Source organism: Anopheles darlingi, chromosome X (genome assembly GCF_943734745.1).
Source record: "Anopheles darlingi chromosome X, idAnoDarlMG_H_01, whole genome shotgun sequence".
Classification (NCBI taxonomy): Eukaryota; Metazoa; Arthropoda; class Insecta; order Diptera; family Culicidae; genus Anopheles; species Anopheles darlingi.
The window spans coordinates 8599217-8622309 of NC_064873.1; the positions used below are offsets into that span (position 1 = coordinate 8599217).

At 54.5% G+C, this 23093-nt stretch overlaps 2 protein-coding genes across 4 annotated transcripts in view; both read right to left on the minus strand.

The window, feature by feature from the left end:
• Nucleotides 1–23093, minus strand: part of LOC125957020 (eye-specific diacylglycerol kinase-like) — a 92312-nt gene that overhangs the window by 59452 nt on the left and 9767 nt on the right. The window lies entirely within an intron of this gene.
• Nucleotides 1–23093, minus strand: part of LOC125956962 (cadherin-86C) — a 72463-nt gene that overhangs the window by 39532 nt on the left and 9838 nt on the right. The window contains exons 1-2 of one of the 3 annotated variants that reach the window (XM_049689311.1): nt 22217–22357; nt 8302–8849 (exon numbers count right to left, since the gene is read on the minus strand). In XM_049689311.1, coding sequence (XP_049545268.1) covers nt 8302–8456 — 155 coding nt within the window. In that variant the 5' untranslated portion in view covers nt 8457–8849; nt 22217–22357. Of the gene's footprint in view, nt 1–8301; nt 8850–19990; nt 20018–22216; nt 22358–23093 lie in introns of those variants that run through there. The other 2 variants (XM_049689319.1, XM_049689303.1) reach the window with 2 other exon arrangements.

Consider the following 23093-nt stretch of genomic DNA (forward strand, 5'->3'; position numbering starts at 1 on the left):
TTGAGCCAGCCAGCAACAACCACCGCCCTTTTGCGCTCGCTGGTACACACGGCAATGGCGACTGCATTGTTTTTCACTTTCAAATGTTAGATGTCAGGCGGGCGGCGGCGGCGTCTGTGGCTGTGGCCGACGACGGCATCATGTTTTGTGCCTTTCGCTTTTGCGCCCCGGCATGGCATGTTGCCCAAGCAGCAACAGCAGCAAACGCAACTGCGCGCCCGCTCCAGATGGCCTGGCCTGGCTTGGCGAGCTCTGGCTCGAAGCGAACTGGTTTCTCGCTGCGCTGCGCTGCGAGTTTGGTTCGGTTGTCGGCGCGCGTGTGTGTGTGTGTGTGAGGCGCGCCGAGGAGCTTTCTATCCTGGCGAAACCACCCCCGGGGGGTGACGGACGCCCTTTGTGCCCGCTCCTCCTTCTCCTCATCCGAACTTGCGTAACCGCTTCATTGGTTCTTGGCATGGGCCTGGGCCGGGACCGGGGCCACAACGTTTCTCCAACGGTGCAGCAGCAGCAGTCACTATGATTCACACATCCTGGGGACCTCCTTGCGACCTCCTTCCCCGGCGGCGAGACCATCGATCCGGGCCTCACATACCCTCCTACCTTACCTGACATAACCTTCACGCCATCGGCTTCCGAGGCCATGAGCATGAGCATACATTATGCATGCGCACAGTCAAGACACGCGCGCGCGTGTGTGTGTGTGTGTGTGTGCTCGCTTCGATTCGGATTGGGAATCGGTTCATCGGCCGCGAGCGCGCGAGTGCGTGTGTGCGAGCAAGCCACCCTCTCCCCCCCGTCTCCCCCTCCCCTACCCTTCCACGGGTGGGTTTTGGTTCGCTGAAAGCACGAATTCATATTCATGAGCCCCACGAGGAGTGCGCCTGGAGCGGAGCGAGCAGCGAGGACCGCGAGGGAGTGCGGGGGGTGTGCATTGCAAATGGAATGGCCAAATGGTGGTTTCGGACGGTGGGGACTCGGAATGACACATCGCAACCGACACACACACACACACACCCATATGGGCGCGCGCACTCGTGAAGAGAATTAATTTCATTTCCATGAACGATCATGAGCCAACTCCTCCAAGAAACTAGACCCTCTCCCTCGCCCCTCCACCTACCTAACCACCTACCCACCGAGCCGTCTGGAGGCTGGATTTGAGTCCCTCCGGCATCCAGTAGCAGCATAAACAGCATTGGAGCCAGCCAATTAGAAGAAGGGATCATCGCTACCCCCCTGCACACACACACACACACACACACACGCACACATTTGCACATACAGAACCGGTGCACGGTATGGCGCCGTGACAAACGGCAGCTACATGACCTACCCTCCATACACCCCCCCCCCCCCCCTTCCTGTTGCTGATGGCCGCGAGTGACCGCCCCGAAGTAATTTGGCCTTTTTGGGGGATGAAGAGAGACGGACGGAAGAGGGGCTAGGACGCGGAATCGCGCCGTCGCTCCTAAAAAGCTCCGTTACGCCACCGTTCGTTGCTCTCTGTTGTGGTTCTTCCCCCCCCTTTTGAGGCGCGCGAATTATGAAGGGTTAAGCCGCCGCCGCCGCCGCCCTTCGGCACTATTATTATCTTTATCTCTCTCTCTCTCTCTCTCTTTCATACACACACACTCTCCCTGGTTGTGCTTTCATTACTCAAACGAGAAGACGGACAGCAGCAGCGAGGAACGGACGCGGGCAAAATCAACGCTAAGAACGCTCGTGAGAGGGGGAGGGGAGTAGGAGAGTAGGAGATGGTAAAGGAAGGATAGGCGGCCGCGAGCAGGTAATGAGCGAACTGGGCGCAGAGTAGAGTGGAGATACTGGCCCGGTACCAGGTACCGTTGCGCTCGCGCTGCGCAGGAAGGAAGAGGAGGAGGAGAAGGAGAAGGAGAAGAAGGGGGCGCGTTCTAGCCGTGTCATTGCGCCCTCCCTCCCCCCCGGGTAATGTACCACGATTCCTGTGACGACGACGACGACGACGCCGTCGAGGACGACGCTGTTCGCTGTTTGCTCCCTCGTTGAACTCTTCGCTTCTTGTGACCAACACCAACCTCTTCCTCCATCTTCATTTCCAGTTCCTCCTTCCACCCTGCCAGTGCCCAATGGCCTCGGCAATATGCTTGATTGCGATGACCAAGCGACCAACCAACCGGTGACGCACACACACACACACACACACACACACACACACACACACACACACACTTACAATGGCTCAAGAATGCGTGAGGCTGCTGCCCTGTGCCGTGTGGGGCTCATTATGCAATCGACTCATGTCCAGCCCACCACACACACACACACACGCGCGCGCGAGTGCGCCCGCGATGTTCAGGCAAATTAGATGACTCGTCTGGTCTTGGCGTAGCTTAGTAGGAATGCCTCCTCATCCCTTACGTTTGAGACGTTCCCACCAGACAGACACACACACACACATACACATACAAACATCATCGGTCAACAGCAGCAGCAGCAGCGGCTGCTGCCCTGCATAATGAGCGTTATGCTTCTAGTTGGGACCTTAGGCTTGGAAAGAAGAAGGTTTCCCCGGGTTGGGGTGGGTGTGTGTGTGTGTGTGTGTGTGTGTGGAATGGAAATGTTCCTATTCCGCGTTCTATTCTCACAACAACAAAAACCGCTCCCTTCATGGAGCTGCGCGCGGTTACGCTCGGACATGCATGCATCCCCCCCGGGGGGGGGGGGGGGGGGGGGAAGGGTTGCAGATGGAAGGGAAGACGGAGGAGGGTGCATTCAGTACCCTCAGCAGCAGAGGAGGGTAGAAGGATGTTTCTGCGCACCCCCCAACGACTTGCAATTTCTCGGCCTTCAACGGCAGCAAATGGCCCCATGCGAGCGTCTTCAACCCCTTTTAACGGGGATGCATTGCACAGCAGTAGCAGCAACAGCAGCAGCAACAATACCACCACAGGAACAGGAACGATGCTCCCCTGATGCAGATGCAAAGAATGCGCTTACGAACTGCCCTCTGAGCGGAGCCTTCTCGCCATCATCGGCTTCAGGGGGTGTGCTATAAAGGGGGGGGGGGGGGTCACTCGCCTGGAGTTCATCCCCATCATTCCACCACCACCACCACTCATTCGCTGGACCGTGCTTGACCTACCTAGACGTCATGAATTATTACCGAGCGCGTACCACGACCGGCGACAGCAACACAGGACTCAGGACCGCGAAGGGGGGTGAACGTCACACCCCTCACCACCACCACCCCGACCTCCCCGACCGGGGGTGACCGAATTGGGTTGACTACCCGGCCGCCACCACCACCGATGGTTCTTGTTACGCCGATCGATAGCCGCTACACGCTCACACTCCATGTGTGTGTGTGTGTGTGTGTGACGTATCGATCGAGGGAGGTGATATGACATTCCGACACGCAAACCCGATTATGGTGCACCGTTGGGGGGGAGGAAAGGTTGGTTAGGCGGTGTAGGGCAGGGCAGGGTGAACAATCAATCACAAACACACATCACATCAATGTCACGGAAGAGGGCGAGGTCCTCTCCCCCCCCCCTCCCTCTCCTTTAAGAGAGAAAGCGTAACGTGCGCTACCGAACACACACACACACATTGTGATGGTATTGTCCTGGTGGGTTTCGTGCGTTTCGAACTAGGCCACCAGCCAGCAGTAGGCGGGGACGGGGGATGGGGGCGGGGAGGGGGAGGTGTTTCGTGTGTCCTGCCAGCACCGCTATGGCTGAGGTCAGCTGCCAGTATGTGTGTGTGTGTGTGTGTGAGTTTGATTAGTGAAAAGCGATTTTGTCACGGACGCGGACGACGAGAAGGATGTTGCTCGCTTCGCGTCAGCAACACGCGTCGCGACCTTTGCACCCCTCAGTGCACAGTGTCCTCCAGGGCCCAGGATAAGTCCCCCGGGTGAGGTCTAAAGATCGAAGATAGGGGTTGGCGGATGAGAGGGTGTCACGCAGCCCTTTTACGACGTGGGTCTGTATTCTCTTCAATTCACCACGAGAAAGAGAGAGAGAGCAAGAGAGAGAGAGAGAGAGAGAGCAAGAGAGAGAGAGATAGAGAGAGAGAGAGAGAGAGAGAGAAAGAGAGAGAGAGAAAGAGAGAGCGAGAGCTGGCGAAGAGCTTGCGTCTTTGCGGACCTACCCCAACCCCATTGAACAACTTTTTTGGATTTATTCCCCCCTCTCCCTACCCCTGTTCGCTACTGTTTCGTTCTGATTTGGATGATGAGATGAGATGGAACTCAACAAAATACCGGTTCCTGGCAGCTCGTCGCCTTGGGGATGTTTTGCTGGGATGTGTAAAACGCATGGGGTGCAACGGGGGTGGTGCCTGGTGACCAACTGGTGATCTCGTTGTGCACTCGTTACCTCCCGTTCTCTCTCTCTCCCCTATGCGCAGGTCAAGTGCCTTTTATGGTGGGGCGACGAAGCAAACCCCAGTGCGGTATACGCAGTCCGGGACCGGTCACGGGGACCGGGGAGTGGGGAGGCTCACCCCCAGCGACAGGCACATTGACAGCATGAAATGGAGAAATTGTTGTTTCATCCAGGGTCCGTAGGCGCCAGGCATCAATGTAAGGTACAAGCTGTACAGTGCAAAGGGTAAGTTGGTGGAAGGGAGGGGGTGGTGGTGGTGGTTGGTTTCGGGGGTTGCAACAACTGCGCTATTATCAGTCGGCCCTGGCACCGAAGTAGATGCCGCGCGAGTAGATGGTCGCAGACGACAACAGCAGCAGCAGCAGCAGCAAATGCGCCTCAGACACACCCGCAGACGCAAACGACCTTCGCCAAGACGAATGAGTACGTGTGCGTGTGTGTGTGTGTGTCAACAACCGGTTTCTGAATTTTTCCTATTTTTGGCGACCCCCATGGGGTGATTTTTTTAAGAGCCTGAGCCACACGAAAAAGGTGGATGAAGTCGGATCCGAACTGTGTGACACGCACATCTGGTGTGCAATTGCGCCCGCGCGCGCATGTGTGTGTGTGTGTGTGTGGCACGAGAATGGGGTGCAATGGGGTGGGGTGCCTGGTGGAAGGAAGGTGCTGCATCATTTCATCATACTTTGTGCCATACCATGCAGCTAGCATCTAGTTTGTGCTGTAGCGCAGAAGAGGTGGTTGTGTGTGTGTGTGTGTGTGTGTGGGAGGGGGGGGGGGGGGAGGGTGCATCGAGGGTGGAGGGTTTGACGAAGCTCAAGCATTCCACAATCGCCACGAATCGCGCGAAAACGGAAATCCCGAAAGACACGACCACCGTCTGGCTGTGTGTGTGTGTGTGTTGGTGCCCCCTTTGTTTTGAACCGCCCCCCCCCCCCCCCGGCGGTTCCCTTGACTTGATCGCTGTCCAGTAGTGGTTGCTGATGGTCCCTTTCATGCGCACGGCAGAAGAGGATCGTGACCATTGTTCGCTTGAAGGAGCTGGAAGGAGCAGCAGCTCCACGGAGACCAAAGGGTAATAGAAAGAAAGTGGCCAAAACGAAACAGTAAAGAGAGAAAAAGAGAGAGAGAGAGAGAGAGAGAGAGAGAGAGAGAGAGAGACAGAGAGTGCTTGAGCTGAAGGAGAAGATCAACCGCTCAAGGGGGTCGCATCTCAACGGTCGATCTCAGAACAGAGAACGTCGAGAAAGAGAGAAAGAGAGAGAAAGAGAGAGAGAGAGATAAAGAGAGAGAGCATGGGGCATGGAGCCATTTCCATGTTGGAAAATAGCCTCTCCTTTCTAACTTTTCTGTCACAACCCCTTTCATCCCCGTTTCGATTTGAAACGATCGAACGCGAATCTTTTACTTTTCTCTCTCTCTTTTTCTCTCTCTCTCTCTCTCTCTCTCTTTCTTTCTCTTTCTTTCTGGACCATCCTGGAGCGCCCCGATCGTGAAGCTCAACTGCGGGCGAAAAAGACTTCAACTCAAGCGGCTAGCGGCAACCGACGAACCCGATTTGTGCGACGAACGTCACCACCACAATAACTATCGATCAATTTGGGCCTGTGTGTGTGTGTGTGTGTGTATGTACACGTGGAGCGTCGTATCTTTTAACTACTAATGTCGGGGCTTATGCTTCGCCACAACCCTCGGATGCCACCCTCGGATTTCGGAATGGTTCCTACGGGGTTGGGACCCCATCATCAGCGCGGTCATTGCGCCGCCCCCCCCCCCCTCCCCCCCTCTCCTGTACCGCACGATGCGCGTGTGCGTGCGTAATTTCCGCGCAACATTGCTGTTGCTGAACTCCGGCGAAGGGAGGGGGCAATAGAAGGGTTCTCCAGTAACGGTTCTAGCAACCAGCTCCAGTTGGGTGCAGAAAGGGGTATGGGGTGCTGCCAAGGGGTGGAACAAATTGCTGATGAGCGTGGTCCCGGGACGTGAGTGCCAGGGGTGATAGTTCAATCAGAATATGCTCCGGGAGTCCGGGAGGTCATCGGCACGCGAGCCGGCATTACTACCTGCTTGTGTGCGAGAGCGAAAGGGTTGGTGGAGAAGGGGTGCAGGTTGGGGTGCTCTTAGAACAAAGTACTTGAAACCCAATCCGGCCTGCCAGCCATCAGCAGCAGCAGCATCCTCCTCCTCCTCCTCCTCCACACCACACCTGGTGGAGGGGGAGGGGGGCCTTGCCGGCCACCTACCGAACGCGGCACCGAAATCCGTTACGAATTGCCGAAAAGGCAATGGAACAAAAGCAATCTAATCGGCTTTTAAGGGAAGGGTTCAGAACTTGCTAGGGGGTGGGGGATGATTGAGTGAACTGGGAAATGGTGGTTAGGTGGAGGAGGAGGAAATTGTTTTCGCGGCGCGCTCTGGGTGTGGCCTGCCAATTGGCCGCACATCCCGCCGGCACGCGTCATTAGACCCAATGGGTTGGGAGGACTTGACGGGGAGAGGGGTGGATGGAAGGGAAGGCGGATGCTACGCGTGGGTTGTGGGCTGTTCCTCATTACGCAAACACTCGTCCGTGTGTAATTCGTGTTCTCTACCCGCTTCCCTGGTCCCTCCCCCGCTTCCCTTTAATTGCATGAAGCTCCGCTCCGCAAAGAGGTGAATCTCCATTTTTACTAACCCCCTCCCTTCAAGTGGGTAAGAGCCCACCACACAAAAACTCCAAACCGCGTGCGTGTGTGTTAGGGGTCTACTCTAATTTAGTCCAAGAAACGAAACAATCGCAAGACAGGAGGTACAGTAAACGATAGCCGACAGACCTGAAGTGTGCGCGCACGCGTGTGTGTGTGTGTGTGTGTGAAGGTCCAGAACTGGCGGGCCAGGACACGCGACCGGCGGCCGTATGCCGTGTTTCCCGAGCGCCACGGAAACAAAAGCACACACGAAAAAAAAAAACTAAACAAAGCTGCACCGCTGCAAAAGTGGAGCAGGTCAACCTCGCCAGGACTTCCGGCGCGCGAGCGGAAACCTGAAAGACCGCCGGCCGGGACCGGGTCTCTTTCCACATGGTCCACAGGTTTGCCAAATGCAAATGGGCTGCTGAATCGAGGACGAACCTCGGTGTGGAATAAAAAAGAAAGCAAAAAAAAAGAGCAGCAACAGAACTCCCCCCCACCCCTGGTGCTGATGAAAAGGCCAGTACACCACCCGCTTACACACACTTACACCCCCCCGGAAGTGGGGCCCATAACTCCTTCGGCGGCGACCGAAGGTCCACCGTTCATCAAAGTCGTTCCCCGTCCGGTCGTCTCTCTGCTGTGTGTGTGCGTGTGTGGTCCAGGCGGAAATAGCCCAGGTGCATACGGGGGTTGCAAATATGGGGGTGGGTTGAGGGGATGGATGGTGGTGACAGGGGGTCGTACGTTAATTTCCCCCCCGCCGCGCGGCAACTGCATCATAATGCATTTTTGATGTTCCACCTCGCAAACGCCCTCCCTCCTCTTCCCCTCCACCGCTCCCCTGACTCCCCTCAAAAGTGAAAGTCGCAATCGTGCGCACGGAAAGAGGGCGAGCGATTTCGGGCGAGGACGAATGACGTAATGACGCTTCTAGATTCGCTGCCAAGGAGCCAACGGTCCTTGTGCTTGTCGGCCCCATCGGCCGCCTTACTAAGGCACTGCATTCGGCGACAATCCGACCGGAAAGGCGAACCCGAAATCAGGAGCTCCACCGCCTTTTTGTCATTTTTTTAGTTTTGGGTCTGGCGTTCTCTGTAGCTCGGTGTAAAAAGAACCTGTTGTGTGGTCTACAGGGACCCCGCGTGCAATGGCGCTCCAACAACAACAACAACAACAACGACAAAATCGACCCAGATTCAGCCACAAAAGCCTAGCGGAAGCGATCGCTTCTAAAGCGTCATTTGAACACTGGTGACACCTACCTTTGGTGTATGCTGTTGTGGTTACTGCTGCTGCTGCTGCTAAAGCTCCGGCGGTGTGCTTGTGTTCGTTGTACTCTGCCTCGTCGCCATCGTCGTCCTCTTCGCTGATGCTCCTGTGAGATGTTATACGCCATCGCGTCTCCTTCTGGCACCATTGTTTTTATTTTTTCCGCTCTCGCTCTCTCTCTTTTACTATTCTAATCACTGTTGGAACTAGGAATTCCATAAACTGTTATCACACATATACACTAGCGCAGACACACACACACACGCGTGCGCGCGGGCAGTGAGTTTTGGGGGGTGACGTCAAACAAACACACACACACACACACACACGCACTAGCGATGCGCACTTCAAGTTTTCTGCGCGCTCAACCCATCTCCGAACCGGGGCATTACGCGCCCGGGACCGCGCTTTGCACAATGATGCTGTTCGTTCGTTCGTTCTTCTTCTTCTGCTTCTTCTTTTTCAGGCAACTCAGACTACTCTGGACCGTTGGTCACAGCTTCAACGGCAGACGGGTTTGCGCCTGTAGGTTCCAGCAATCCTGTACGAAGAGAGAGAGAGAGAAAAAGAGAAAGAGAGAAGATTATAAGAAGGGGAACACATAGAGAACCCATTGAAGGACCCATGATTGCAGTAAGTGTGCGTGTGTGTGTGTGTGTGTGTGTGTGTGTGTGTGTGTGTGTGTTGCAGTGTGTCAATTGTAGCGTGGAATCGGAACGGAACTGTCCAAGGCACGGCGGGATGGGGCTACTGGGGATGTTTTATGCTAATCGCGTTCGCCGCGAGTTCGAAATGCTTTTGTCAAAGGTGCCTTCTGGTGGACCCCTGGCTGGCGTTTGTTGCCAGGGTACGCTGCGCCGCCGGCCAGACAGTCCCAGACAGACAGAACATGGCGCGCGCGCGCCATGTCCGGCGTGGAGCGCTGGTTGGACCGACTGGTTGGCGTCGGTGTACTGATGGTTTTTTTTTTTTATTGATGCCTCAATGCCTCAGCGTTTGACCGCAAGGTCCACGAAATGCGGATGTGGACCATCCAGCAGCAGCAGCAGCAGCAGCCAGCAGAAGATGGGCCACGGTACACTAACGCGGCGCCTGCCTTCCACGAAAAACCGAGATGACGAGATTCGAACAAAGATCATGAGGTGCGAGGTGCATTTTTTGAAGCTCGTAAAATAAGGGCTCACAAGTCCTGGGACGGCCTGGGTAAGAGGTAAGAGCCTGTCCTGTCAGGTAGTAATTAAACCCCGGGCCTCCCCCCTCTGTCAGAATCCCCCAGCAGCTCACTCAACAACAACAGCAACAATCTCGTTTTATTCCCGTGCTTTAAGTTGTTTTTAGCCGGAACGAATCCCGGATCTGTGGTTGTCGGGGGTAACGCAATTTTGAAACCGTCGTCGGGAATTTCGTTCGGTTGCGAGCTGGCTGCGAACGGCATCCTTACCCGTCGACCTGGACCCACGATCACTACCACTACCAGCAGTAGCAGCAGCAGCAGCAGCGAGACATGCAAGCGCATAAACCATTCTAAAACGCGTTTGTGTTCGCGGTTTGCGCTTCATTCCAGAAAGAGGCTGGGAGAGAGAACGAGAGAGAGAGAGAGAAATACTGTGGCTCCTTTGGCCAGTGGGAGGCTGCACATCACATGGCCCTGATTGAGGGACGTCCCTCTCGTCGGTCGCTCGTTCGAAGGCGAACCTTCGCGAGAGACGTTTGCGTTTTAGTTTTGTTTCTGTGTTGATGTTTTTTATTTTTTGGTTCTGCGAGTCCGTTCGAGTGCGTCGGAAGTCGCAGCACAGGAAAGTTATTTCAAAATGCGAAACCCTTGATCGTTCTTTTTTTCCTCGGTTTTTTGTTTTAGTTTTTTGGGGGGCGAATAACAGATTGCCTGATTGCTGGTTTAGAGGCAGAGGAAATAAACTGTTGTTCCTTGTGCTTTCTGGTGCAACAAAACAAACTGGGCCTAAACTGGAACTAAAATTAAACAAAACCAAACAGTTTTTTGTTCGATTTTTCGATAACGGTTTTCCCCCAAAAGTTTTCCACCGGAAACCGAATCGAATAATGGCGCATTTGGAATGGAAAAAGGGGCTCAAAACAATACAAAGTATAATAACGCGATATTATTCTCTCACACAATACTGCTGACTGAATGTTAAGGTGCGTGTTAGGGGAGTCGCAGGATGGGGTGGGAGGGGGTGACATAGCATTCCGCCTTCCCCGTTCTCCCCTCCTTTAATAAGGTTGGCTCGCGATGATGGTTCATGCTGAGGGGGATTGTAAGTTCCTTCAAATAATTTACTCCTTTCCTCCTAATCATCTCCTCACCCTTCACATTCCTAATTAGGGTGACCTTCACTCCCCCTCCCCCTCCCCCTCCCTCACCAACTCACACATGAAAGGACATGTTTTTTCTCTTCTTCCTCTCCTTTTCCTTCTTGTCTTGGCGTATAATTGGTCCGCTTGTTTTGGGGTGAGGCCTAAAACCAACCCCCTCCCCCCTCTCCTCCTCCCGAGGTCGTACCAGCCCCGCGAGGCCTCGAATCAATCATTTTCCCAGCATGACATGGACGGAACACCAGAAACCGCGTCCTTCGTGCGTGCGTTCGTCGCTCTTTTTGCTCATCGTTAACTCAAGCAGCAGCAGCAGCAGCAGCAGCAGCGGCAATAACTGTAGCAGCACCTTTTGCGTAACACACAACACACACACATGAACGATGACGAGTGATGTGATTAGTTTGGATTAGTTTGCTGGAGCGGGATGCGCTGCGGTCTGCGGTGCTTACTGTTCGACGCAAACTGCTTCAAAGACAGAGCAGAGGGTGCGCGAGAGAGTGTGAAAAGGGGATGGGGGGTGGGGGTGAAGGGATGGTGTGATCGTCAGCGACCCAGTGTACACCACCCCCTGGGGGAACTCCCTGTCTTCCTCTCTCTCTCTCCGTGGGGCCTACATTGTCGCATGGAAACGAAAGACTACAACACTGAGGCGACGAACCCTTTCACTGAAGGCGAAGGCGATCTATTGTAGATCGCTCGACTCGGCTATTGAGAGGCGATTTTCATACCGTTGTTTTTTTTTGCGGCTCTCTCGTTCCACCACCCCCTCCCCCACCCCCATCCCTCCCTTGGTTTTTCATCACGAATGGCGCGTGCTCGCCCGATCGCGGTCACTGCTTTTGCTGACCACAGCAAAGGGGACCGCCGCCGCCATCACACCGTGCACACACACACACACACACACACGCTGGGTACTTCCTGCTTCGGATACAGGAAGAGTGTGTTGGCTAATGCTCACCCCCTTCCACGGGTCCGGCAAGCCAAGACCGCAGAGACCGCTCTGACCACATCTCCTGGCGGCTCCTGGCGCGGCCACCCCTTCCTACGAGCACCCCTTTAAAAGGGAAAGGCTGCTCCGTTACCCCCTCCCCTGTCTCTCCTTTTCCCAGCAGGCGTTCGATCGATGGCGCGCGGTGGTGTGCGCTGGCTGAAAAAGGGCACCCCTCTCCCCCTCTCAACACCACCCCTACCACACCGACTCGACTACCGCTACACCCCTTTCATGGGGTGGTAATGACATACATCATGTCAGAGCGTTATATCACGAAAAGTCCGAAACCCCCTTCCCCCGCCCCCATTTTGTTTCCCTTTCCCCCTTCCCCCTTTCTTTCTTCGCTTTCTCCAGACGGACCGGGACGGCAGAAAAAAATTGTCAGCCTCTGTGTGTGTGTGTGTGGGTGGTTTTTCTTTTGCAACTGCAACCGGAAATTAAACTCCGCGATAAGCCGGCGTCAATTTCGCGCACGTGTGTGTGTGCGTGTGCGTGTGTGAATAAGTCGCGACAGTTCTCAGTTAGCAAAAGATGTCTCAGACAGTGTGCCTCGAGAGGCAAAAAAAACTCGAAACTTTTCTTCTCGACCGAGTCGCCCGAACCGCCGACCGCAGGACATATCGAGGCGAGCGTGGGTGTACCGAGACAATAGCTCGCTTGCGCAACAAACTCACACACACACACACCCCTTCTCCTCCTCCTCTTCGTCATTCCGTGGACAAAATTCATTTCACGAGCACACCACACACACACACACACAAGCAGCCACTCAGACAGCATCCACTGGGTCCAAACCGAAGGAGTCCGTGGCGTAAAAGGGTGGGGTCTTGTCTCCCCCCCCCCTCCCCGCCTCCGCTCCCCTCCTCCTCACCCCTGCGAACGACGGACGCGCGGGCAGCGCAAAAAAATAAATCAAATTATGCTCTCTGCGCTTCGCGCTAGAGGGAGAGAGCAGCAAGGGTGAAGGAGGTTGTTGCTGCTGCTGCTGCAGGCCATTTTGTCAGACCATTCTGCAAAGGACCTCTCCTGTACATCTCTCATTCTCTTTCCCTCTTTTTTTTCTCTCTTTCTTTCCCTTCTTTTTCTCGTTCGATCTCGTTCAGACCGCGCGAACAGTGAGCCCGAACTCATTCCACGAAACTGACCCCGGACAGTGAGCCTGGCCTGGCCTGGCCCGACCTACGTTGACCGCGGGGCTGTTGTGCTTCCACCACTACCCCCGTCCGGGACGCACACTCTCTCTCTCTCGAGTGAGTCGTACGCCGTACGCGGTCCACAATGCGATCGCCATAACGTTCCTGCTGTTGCTGCTGCTGCTCGATCGTCCATTGCTCCTTCTTTACCTTCTTTCAAGACACACAGACGCAGACACAGACACACACAAAGTCACAACCCGTTTTTGGTCTCTCTCTGTACCGGTCGGTGTCCCCGTCGTGCGCCATCCCCCCGCTGGCTGGCTGGCTCGCTGGATTGCGAAACGACATCCAACCACCACCACCATCATCAACGACTACGCAATTCGCTCGACTCGACTCTAACCGTGTTCGCGCGCGCATGTATGTGTGTATGTCGTGCGTTTATGGTCCGTTTGGGATGCAGGAGGCGGCTTGCGGCTTGTGGTCTTCTGGCGTGGCGATGGCGTGGCGATGGATTCCGCGTAAAAGGCGAAAACCGCGAGCGAGCGAGCTCGCGCCCGCGACCTACACGTTGACGTCGCGTCAGCATGCAAGCAGCAAACAAAACACGCGATCGAGCGAGCAAAACGGGAACAGAGACAGAGAGAGATAGAGAAAAAGGGGATGAGAAGAAGGAAGGGAAAGGATGAGAGGTGCTGAGGTGGAGAGAACAGCGCGAACGCTGCATCGGCATCTCAGCGGCAACGAAACTGCTGCACATTTTGCAGCCAGACGAAGAGAGCAAGAGAGAGAGAGAGAGAACGCGAGAGAGAGAGAGAGAGAGAGAGAGAGAGAGCCCGCAACGATGATGATGATGATGATGATGAAATGCCTGGAGCGCTCGGACCTCACAATGTTGGGTAAGCGCCCATGTTGGCGTCCGTCCGCCCCAAGTCGTCTGCTGCGAAAGATGCGTGTGTGTGTGTGTATGTGTGTGTGCGAGCACACTCAAGGTTGTGCACGCAGAAAAATAAAGCAAATAACAAGGGAATAGAAAAAGGACTCTGAAGAAGGAGGAGGAGGAGGAGAAGGAGGAGGAGGAGAAGGAGGAGGAGGAGATGCAGCAACAACCAACAACAGTTGTTGCCACCAAACAAACAAAAAAAAACACACAAAAAACACGAAGCAAATCCTTGCGTCCAGGAGCGTCCAACATCAAACAAACAACAACAACAACAACAACAACAACGGCGCATTCCGATACCACGCGGTAGGTGGTGGCGGTGGGCATGACGAGGGCCCCCTATCATCCCCCCCGGAGATGGACCATCTCCACCGATGCCGGGGCCATGCGCCATGCCAGGGGTCTCGGCTGGAGCAGCAGCAACAGCAGCAGCAGCCCTTCGGTTGCGGGCCCCCGACGAAGAGAGGGGGGGGGGGAAGGGATGAGCGGCAGCGGGTCGCGCGGATCGCGGCCAGTATCAGTAAGTGGCGCGTTCGACGCCCGCCGCTGCGCCACCCTGAAGTCATTCGTTACGGGGCGTTAGCTACGGATGAGGGATGGGGGTGGGGGATGAGGTAGAGGTTTGTCGACCGAGTGGTGGCTATCCGGCTATCCGCTGTCAGCGCAGCGTTCAGCACGTCGAGAGGGCGGGGAAGAAAGATCGAAGAAATGCAGGAGGGGTGGAGGGGGTGAGGACCGAGAACCGAGGGTTTGTAATGGAAATAGATTGTGTTGGGAGGGGGTTGGGAGTGGATAGAAGCAGAAGGTGGAAGCCGGGAGCGACAGCCGAGAGAGAGAGAGAGAGAGGGAGAGAGGGCGGGGATCCCGGAACGGTTTGCAGCAAGAGCGATTGGCCACGGCAGACGGCGTGATTCGTGAGTCCCCAGCATCCCTCCTCTCCGCCCTTTACCTCCCCCAAAGCCTCCACCTGGATCCCTATTGTCGTATCCTGGGCCACCTGTGGGGGGAGCGGCGGTGGGTGAAATAATAATGAAAACGGAGATCCCGCACATACTCCCACCCCCGGGGAGAGGGGGAGGGAGTACACACACACACACACACACACACACACAGACATGAACTATGCGGGCGATGCGGGGTCAATTACATCGGGCTAATCTGGGCTGGGACCGCGTGTGTCGCGGCATTCGCAACGCCTGCTCGATTCGATTCGATTCGATTCACCCCCGATTCTCTCAGTTCCCTCCCCCCAACCGGGGGAGGTGGGAAGTATCCTAGCAGCCTAGAAGGCCGCCACCCAAAAGGCGGCCACCGGACGGACCATTGATTGCCGAATCGTGAGACTGATATATATGTGTGTGTGTGTGTGTGTGTGTGTGGTGCTGGTTATTGTCGTCGTTGTTGTTGCTGCTGTGGCACCCTTCCCTTCATCCCTTATTCTCGGTCGGTAGTAGTCGAGAATCTAGCGCAGCGCTAACGGTAGATAGATGGTGGTCCTAGTGTATCTCTCTCTCTCTCTCTCTCTCTGCTCTCTGTTTCTCTCTCTCTCTCTCTATCTCTCTCTCTCTCTCTCTCTCTCTCTCTCTCTCTTTTCACACACACATACTTTCTCTCTTTCTGCTTGCTGACCGTCCGCTTTATCGTTGCGATGTGTGTGTGTGTGTGTGTATGTAAGAGTGACGGTGGTGGTTCACGGGGGGATGGGGGTTGGGGGGAAGGGTCCATTTTGAAGATCTAGGCCCCTGAGAGGAGCATCGCAAACCCAGCTTGGGCCTCGAGCAAGCGAACCTGACCTTTACCGATTGCACTCCGAGAGGGGACAAGGAGGGGTGGGGGGGAGCAGACCTGGTCCAGATTACTATCATCACCCCCCCTCCCCCTCCCCACCTACCCTCTTGCGAGGGGTGCACCAGCGATCGACGCGATGGCGTTCTATCGCGAGGTGATTTATCGCCCCCCGGGATCCACTGAGAGTATACCAAAAGGATCGGTGGGGAGGGGGAAGGGGGTTGATGCAAGGGGCAGGTAGAAGCGAGAGAGAGAGAGGTGGACAATTTATGCGCCAAGGAAAATTGATCAACGATCTCTGATCTCCGCCATCGGTTTGCCCCCTTTGGCGACGACGACGACGACGACCACCACCACCACCACCATCATCCCTTCTCTAGACTCTCGGCAGTCTCTCTCGAGCGGAGGTTAGCAGCTTATCGTTACCCTCGCATCAATCGCAGGTTGTGGGGAGGGGGCAGCTTGCAAAGAAAAGCTGGAAAAGCCCACCATCCCCAACAGGGCCACCATTTTCCCGTCCCGTCAGCCAGTGTTGCTCGCTCAACACACACACACACACACACACTTTTACGCGTCCGTGCGATCCGATGGCCCAAGCAGAGAACGAGAACGAATTGCGAGCAAAATCGGAGGGTGGGGGGTGGGGGGATGACACTAAAAGGGAGGGGGTTGAAAGGGGTGTGAGAGGGGGGTTAAACCCCGCCAAAGGGTGATCACGACCGTGTTCCCGTTCCCATTTCGCTCGCTCGCTCTATCGCTCGCCTTGTGTGTGTGTGTGTGTGTGTGTGTGTTTGTGCCCAAACAAGGAGAAAAGGCCCTAAAGGAAGATGGCCGCACCACCGCACGCGGAAGTAAGCCGCAAAACCGTCGTCGGACCAGAAAGGAATCTAGGTTACGGGCCGCGCGCGGATCGAAAGATCATCACGCGGTGTGCCAGCCAGAGGCCATATCGCTCTTCTTCCTCCTCCTCCTCCTCCTCTTCTTCTTCTTCTTCTTCTTCTTCCGCTTCTTCTTCTTCGCATTGCTTCGCTCCTGCGGGGCTAAAAGGATTGTGCTGTGGCATCACAAGAAGAAGGAAAAAAAAAACACACACACACACACACACACTCCGGCGAAAAAAAAACCGGCTCCGGGCCCGGCAACCTTGAGTTGCGCAAGAAGACGCTCGACGGTTCGTCTGCCGGCCGAGACCCAACGAGCGTCGTTGCACAGACAGGATGCGAACCGCTGCTCGCTGGTTCGCACCCGGCGCTTGCCTTTTTTGTTTTTTTTTTCTGTTGTTGTTGTTGCTTCTCGCTCACCGCTCCCCCTTCCCATCGTTCGTTCGGTTTTTTTGCTGCTGCTGCTGCTGCTTCTCCGGAGGAAATGGAACCAGAAAGGCGTCGAAGGCCTCAACCGGCGTGCCAGTGCCGTTCCGTGTATCGCCCCCGGCGGGGGGGGGGGGGGAGAGTGACGCGCTTTACCTTCACCACCAACACCACCAACACCAGGGGTGGAAACCGTTCGCCAGCGCGGTGCCAGCGAGCGAAAGATGAAGGGACAGGAAGCGACCGCCCGTGCGGGAGCGCGAATAGAAAAGGAGGAGCAGGAGGAGGAGGAGGAGAATAGAGAGAAAAGGGGATAGTGGGGGGTGGGGGTGAGGGAAAAGGGAGAGAGAGGGTTTTATGCGCGATCGTAAATGACATTGCGGATCGATCGGTGCGCTTAACGTGCTTAGTGGTCCCGACACTCCGGGCCACCCTTTGGTCATGGCACGACCAAAGAAAGAGAGAGAGAGAGAGAGAGAGAGAGAGAGAGAGAGAGAGAGAGAGAAAGAGAGAGAGACAGAGAGAGAGAATCAAGAAAAAGAAAGAAAGAAGGAAAGAAAACGAGAAAAGAAAGAGAGAAAAATGACGAAAAAAGAAGAACGAAAGACTGACTGGCGGTTTCGGGCGGCCAAGGGATGCTGCTGGCCTGTGGCTGCGGCTGCTTCTGGTCGCGGTCGGTCTGGTGGCTCGTTGTTTGCTGTTCGAACCACACCCTGTGACGTCGCGCTGTACGTCGGTGCCACCTTTCACGGGGCGGGCGTTGTACGTGTGCAGCTGTGAGCTGTCGGTTCACCGTCGCCGTATACTTTCACTTTCGCCCGATGATGGCGACGGCGGCGGCGGCGACACAAACGCAAAGCAGGAAGCAACAGTCGCAGCAGCAGCCCTTCGCCAGCAGTCGATTCAAAAGGAGCACCGCGGACACCGTGGTAGAAAGGTACAATTGCATAACCATAAGACCCGAACACGGAACGAAGTGAACCGGTCAGCACCGCGGTGCCAAAAGCCCCCCGCCCCCCTCCCCTCCTCAAAACAAGGACCCCTCTCGCGCTGACCGAATGCTCGATATCTTTTCCACCACCACCAACTCGTCTGAGGGTCCGTTGTGTTGTGCTGCTCAAACGTAAACCCGAAAGCAATAGCAAGAAAGCAAGTTTTTGGTGTTTGGTGTGTGTTGTTGTTGTTGTTGTTGTTATTGTTGCTGCTGCTAATCACATTTCCGTGCCGTGGCGCGTTCGGTTCTTGGCCAAACTGCATTCGAATGCAATGCACACTTGCACAGAGAACGGACGTGACGTCAATTGGCAGATAGTTTTGAAAGAAGTGAATAAAAAAAACAACACCCAGCAGTCATGATTTTGAACTTGAAATGAATGAATGAACGGGGGTGATTGTTTTATCGGGTGCCGAATCCCTAAGCAAATACTCAATCCGCACAAAAAAGGGCAACACCCGTGCACTATCAATGGCGGCTGCGACAAAAAAAAACAAAAACAAAGGGCAAAAAAGGAAGAACCTAAACTCTACGCGTCAGAGTCTCACAGTTTCCACAGTCGTTTGGTAGCGCTTTGGTCCGGTACCAGACTGCCTGAGCCTGAGGTAAAGGGCCCTATTGCGAGTGTCTTGTCTTGCAAACGAGACTGCTGTACTACTGATGAAAAAACTTAGCAGTCTTGTTTAGCTTTTATGAATGAACTTGTGATTTTTTACAGCCTGATTTCAAAACAAATACTAATACTACCAAATTAATCACCAACACCACTAAAAACCAACATCCTTCGGTCCAATGGCAACGCGACTTTCAGTCTCGTTTTCAAGACTCAGAGTCTGGTAGGTTTTGGCAACAGACTCTGAGTCTTGAAAACGAGACTGAAAATGGTATATTTTTTCGTCTTGGTCGTAGTTGCCATTGGAGCGAAAGATGTTGGTTTTTAATTGTGTTGGTGATTAATTTGGTAGTATTAGTATTTGTTTTGAAATCAGGCTGTAAAAAATCACAAGTTCATTCATAAAAGCTAAACAAGACTGCTAAGTTTTTTCATCAGTAGTACAGCAGTCTCGTTTGCAAGACAAGACACTCGCAATAGAGCCCAAAGAAAGACTCTATCGAAGATGCTTGTTGCCTTCTTTTTTTCTTGCAAACTAATTGAGAAAAACCGAAACGGGAAACTTTTCAAAATTTCCGTCCCAGCTCCTGTCAGTTTATGTTTCTCATTGCACTGAAACCAAGACTGTGGTTGAGTTTTTTTTGTTTTTTTGTTGTTGTCGGCAGTAGTAAAGCACACAGTTAGTAGTGTTAGTGTCAAACAAGACGCTTAGGGCTTTAATCCATTGAAGCACTCGTCAAGAGAGAAGAAAAAAATGGTCAATTTTCTGAAACTTTGCAAAGTGTAGGCCGCCAGCAGGCTTGCAGGTTAACAAAAGGGAGCATCATACGACTGCCGCTGCCTGCTGAAGACAAAATGTAAAAACCACGCGTTACCAATAGAACGCAAGCAAGGTTTTTTTACTTTTGGTAGAAACAGTATCTAATGAAGAAAAAACAACAACAAACAAAAAACCATTGCAACTAGTCGCTGCCTGCCGGTGCAGAATGCGGAGGCGAGGAAGAAGGAGAGGCGAGGAAGCAAAAAAAAGTTAAACCACATCCGCTCGGAACCGTGCCAATCGCAGGGTTTGGTGTCTGGTCGCGCCTCTCGGCCCGGCCGGCCCTCTGTCTGGCTTCACAATCGCAGCAAAAAACAAAAAATAAACACACACAAAGGTCACAAACAAATGCTGCATACCAGCAAAATAGCACAATTTTTATCCTACTACTAAAGGGGCGAATGAAGCAGGGAGAGCGAGACACACACACACACACACACACGCGCGCGCGCGAGTACGGGGAAGCAGTTTGATTGCAGTCAACAGCATCAATTCCTCGTTGATGGGTGCGCTTGAAGCGTGAAGTGATGTGTCCATCCTGCGTCCTGGCCGCGATTACCAGGAGCTAATGCTACACACACACACACACGCGCGCGCGCACGTCCGAAATGGGTTTGATTGTAGAGCGGAAGGGAAGGGAATCATCAGTCGCGGCACCTCGCGCGTAAATCGATCGATCGACCGGAAATAAGAGACCGGAGACAAAATCTGTGTTCGGGTGTGCATGTGTGTGTGTGTGAGGTATTGGTAGTGTACCGGGCGAATAGCAACGACCTCGCTGGACCACGGTCCGGTCCGGAACACCGGGAAATACTGTACCTGCAACGAGAAGAAAAGCAGAGAAGAGCGTTAGAGGTTGGGAATTTTTGGGCGGATAATAAGGAGAAAGGCGGTAGTCAGTTTTCCTCGGGGGGTGTGGGTGTGTGTGCAGCGCCGCCACAGACCACGAGACCGGACTCTAGACGCCTGTGCCACGCCACGTCACGGAACAAGGCGACAGAAAGAGAAGGAGAGAAAGAGAGAGAGAGAGAGTAAGGGGCGACGAGAGGCTAAGAATAATAGAATCCTCCCGTTTCTCCTTTTCCGCCACCACCGGTATGTGTACCACCCAATCCGGCAGGTGGTTCGGACCAAAGTTCACTGACCCAGTTCTCCAACTCTGGCGGCGGCGGCGGCACCCCTGTTCGGAGTTCGTTTCACTTTCGTTTGTCGCTCGCTCGTATGGGGGGGGGGGGGGGGGGAAATGCCGCAAAACGCACACACACACACATTCAGGTGCTAGGTCCTTTGCACCTCCCTGCTCCTCCTCCTCCTCCTCCTCCTCCTGCTACTCTTTCCCCACAGTACCCACTGTCGATGGATTAATTAACGTAAGCCGCGGTGTTGCTTTGTGTGTTTTGCCCTGCGGAAGTCAGCCACAGGACATCGTCTCGAAGAAGTAGAAGAAGAAGAAGAAGAAGAAGAAGAAGAAGAGGAGGGCCGGCATTTAGCTTGAAAAACGGGAATCTCAGTCAATGGCGGAAATGCAAGCGGAAGACACTGACTGACTGACTGACGAGACACACTCGTCCTCGATCGCCCGCCCGAAAAGAACCGCAGGCGGATGCGGTGGCATTCCAAGAAGAAGAAGAAGAAGACTGTGCCGTGCCGTGCCAAAGCGAATTACTTGCTCGCATGCCCGCGAACCGTAACCGCGAGAACCGCGAGCCTAGATATTTCCTTCTCGTCGACGTCTTCGTCGCCCTTTTTTATGTTATTTTTCACACTCACACACACATACACACACACACACACATGCATGCACAAGTGGCAAGGAAGGTCGGTATAGCTTTTGGAGGGGCTTGACTTATTCTTCTTCTTCTTCTTCTGCTTCGAACTGGCTCTGGTCAACTCTGGCTCTGGTTTGCTGCTGACGATTCTTGATTGTTATGATTGCTGCTACTGCTACTGCTGGTGGTGTTGGTGGTGGTCTGTTGATGACTTTCTTCAGAACGTGAACTTTGACCCAGATTCGACACCCCAGCAGCAGACCGCAGCCCCGTACGACCCCCTTCCTCCCTCCCTTTCTGCCTCTCTTCCCTTCAAGCACGAGTGTGCGCACACACACAGACAAACACAGACAGCCAAGGAGCCGGTTCAGGAGCGATTCCACATCGCTTCTGGCAGCGCCGGTGGTCCAAGCTAATTATTTCGGTGGGCGCTCATCAGCCCCGCCTCCCCCGCGCCCCTAAAACCACCCCCAAACCACCCCCCGAGCACAGAACGAGTCGCTCGAGTCGCTGCGTAGTAGTGGTGGTGGTGATGGTGGTAGTAGGAGTCGTCGTGTGTAGGTGACGTGTTGTGACGTCGGCAAAGCTGGTCGTTGGGAGGCCTCCAAACAACAAGAACCCCAAAACGCAAGAACGATTCGGTGCCGGCCGGCTCCTCGTCTGCGTTGCGCTCGTCTAGGGGATTTTGTTGATCGCAAATCGGTCACTCAACCTCGCTGTGTGTCTCGCACCGGGGGTTGGAACTATAAGCGAGAGGATCCGAGAGAGTATCCGAAAGGAGCGAAAGGATGCGCATCACAGCTTGGTGTCGTCAGCTCAGCACTCGAGACATCAAACAAAATTTAAAAAAAATAACGATCACTTGCTACAGCGAGCAGCGAGCGGAACCTATTACCCGGGACGGGACGGAACGTAACCCCTTTGTGCCGAGCGCTCGCCCTCTAGTAGCAGCAGTAGCAGCAGCAGCAGTAGTAGTAGTAGCTGATTGCGACAGAAAAAAAGGCACACCGGCTGCTGCTGCTGCTGGTATTTCCACCTTCGCACTGGCTACAAATAGACCACCAGTGTGTGTGTGTGTGTGTGTGTATATATATAGCGACAGGTATATGGGTTATGATGGTGGCCGGTCCAGTTTTAGCGAGCGAATGTCGCGAGCGATTGATTTGTGAGGTTAGGGCCGCAAACAGCAAACAGTCTAAAAGGGTTCCGCTACCTGCGACTGCGATGACGACGATGATGATGATGATGCGACAGATGCAGAGATGGCTCCTGGTGGCGTACGCACAGAAAGTACACACACACACACGCACACACTAACGGAGATAATTCGAACGGTGTATTGTTGATTGATCGCTGAGCTGTTGCTGTCCACTGGTCACTGCAGAGATACTGTCGAGTGTCGAGCTGGATACTTCACTACTGGATACTATCCTGTATCCCCGGTATTCCGGATCACCAATCTAACACACACACACGCGCGCACGCACGACGAACGTACGAACACCCGGGCCCAAGATGTTAAAAGATGGTGGTAGAGTCCCCTCGTTCGTTCTCAAGACGCTTTTGTGGCGGATATTTGACTGACTCATCCCGGGCATCTGAATAAAGTGCGCCAAGGATCGTCACACACACACACACACACACACACACACTCTGAGCAGTCCACGGGGCAGTCCACGGGGCAGTCGATGGTGGCGCGTCCACACCGAGCGCAGTCCGAAGCACGTCTAAGCGGTGACCACCGCTGGCCAGTGGGTTTATGTATTGGCTCCGAGCTCCGAACACAAAACGGTGGAAGGATTCTCCCCCCTCGCCACACACACACACACACACACACACACACACAGCCCCTTTCCTCATGATTCGGAGATGGCTACTACCCGCCACCCGATTACCATACACCAGAATGGGAATCCTGTCCGATCCTGCTTCGGGCAGCAGCGTCCGTCCGAAGACGCCAGCGCCAGCGCCCCCTCCCCCACCCTCCCCCCCGGGGGCTGTAACTTGGTGTCTTGGCGCGCCACTTGGCGGAGAATGCGAACACGAAAGGTTCTCTCTAAAATCGTCGTCGTCGTCGTCGTCGTCGTCTC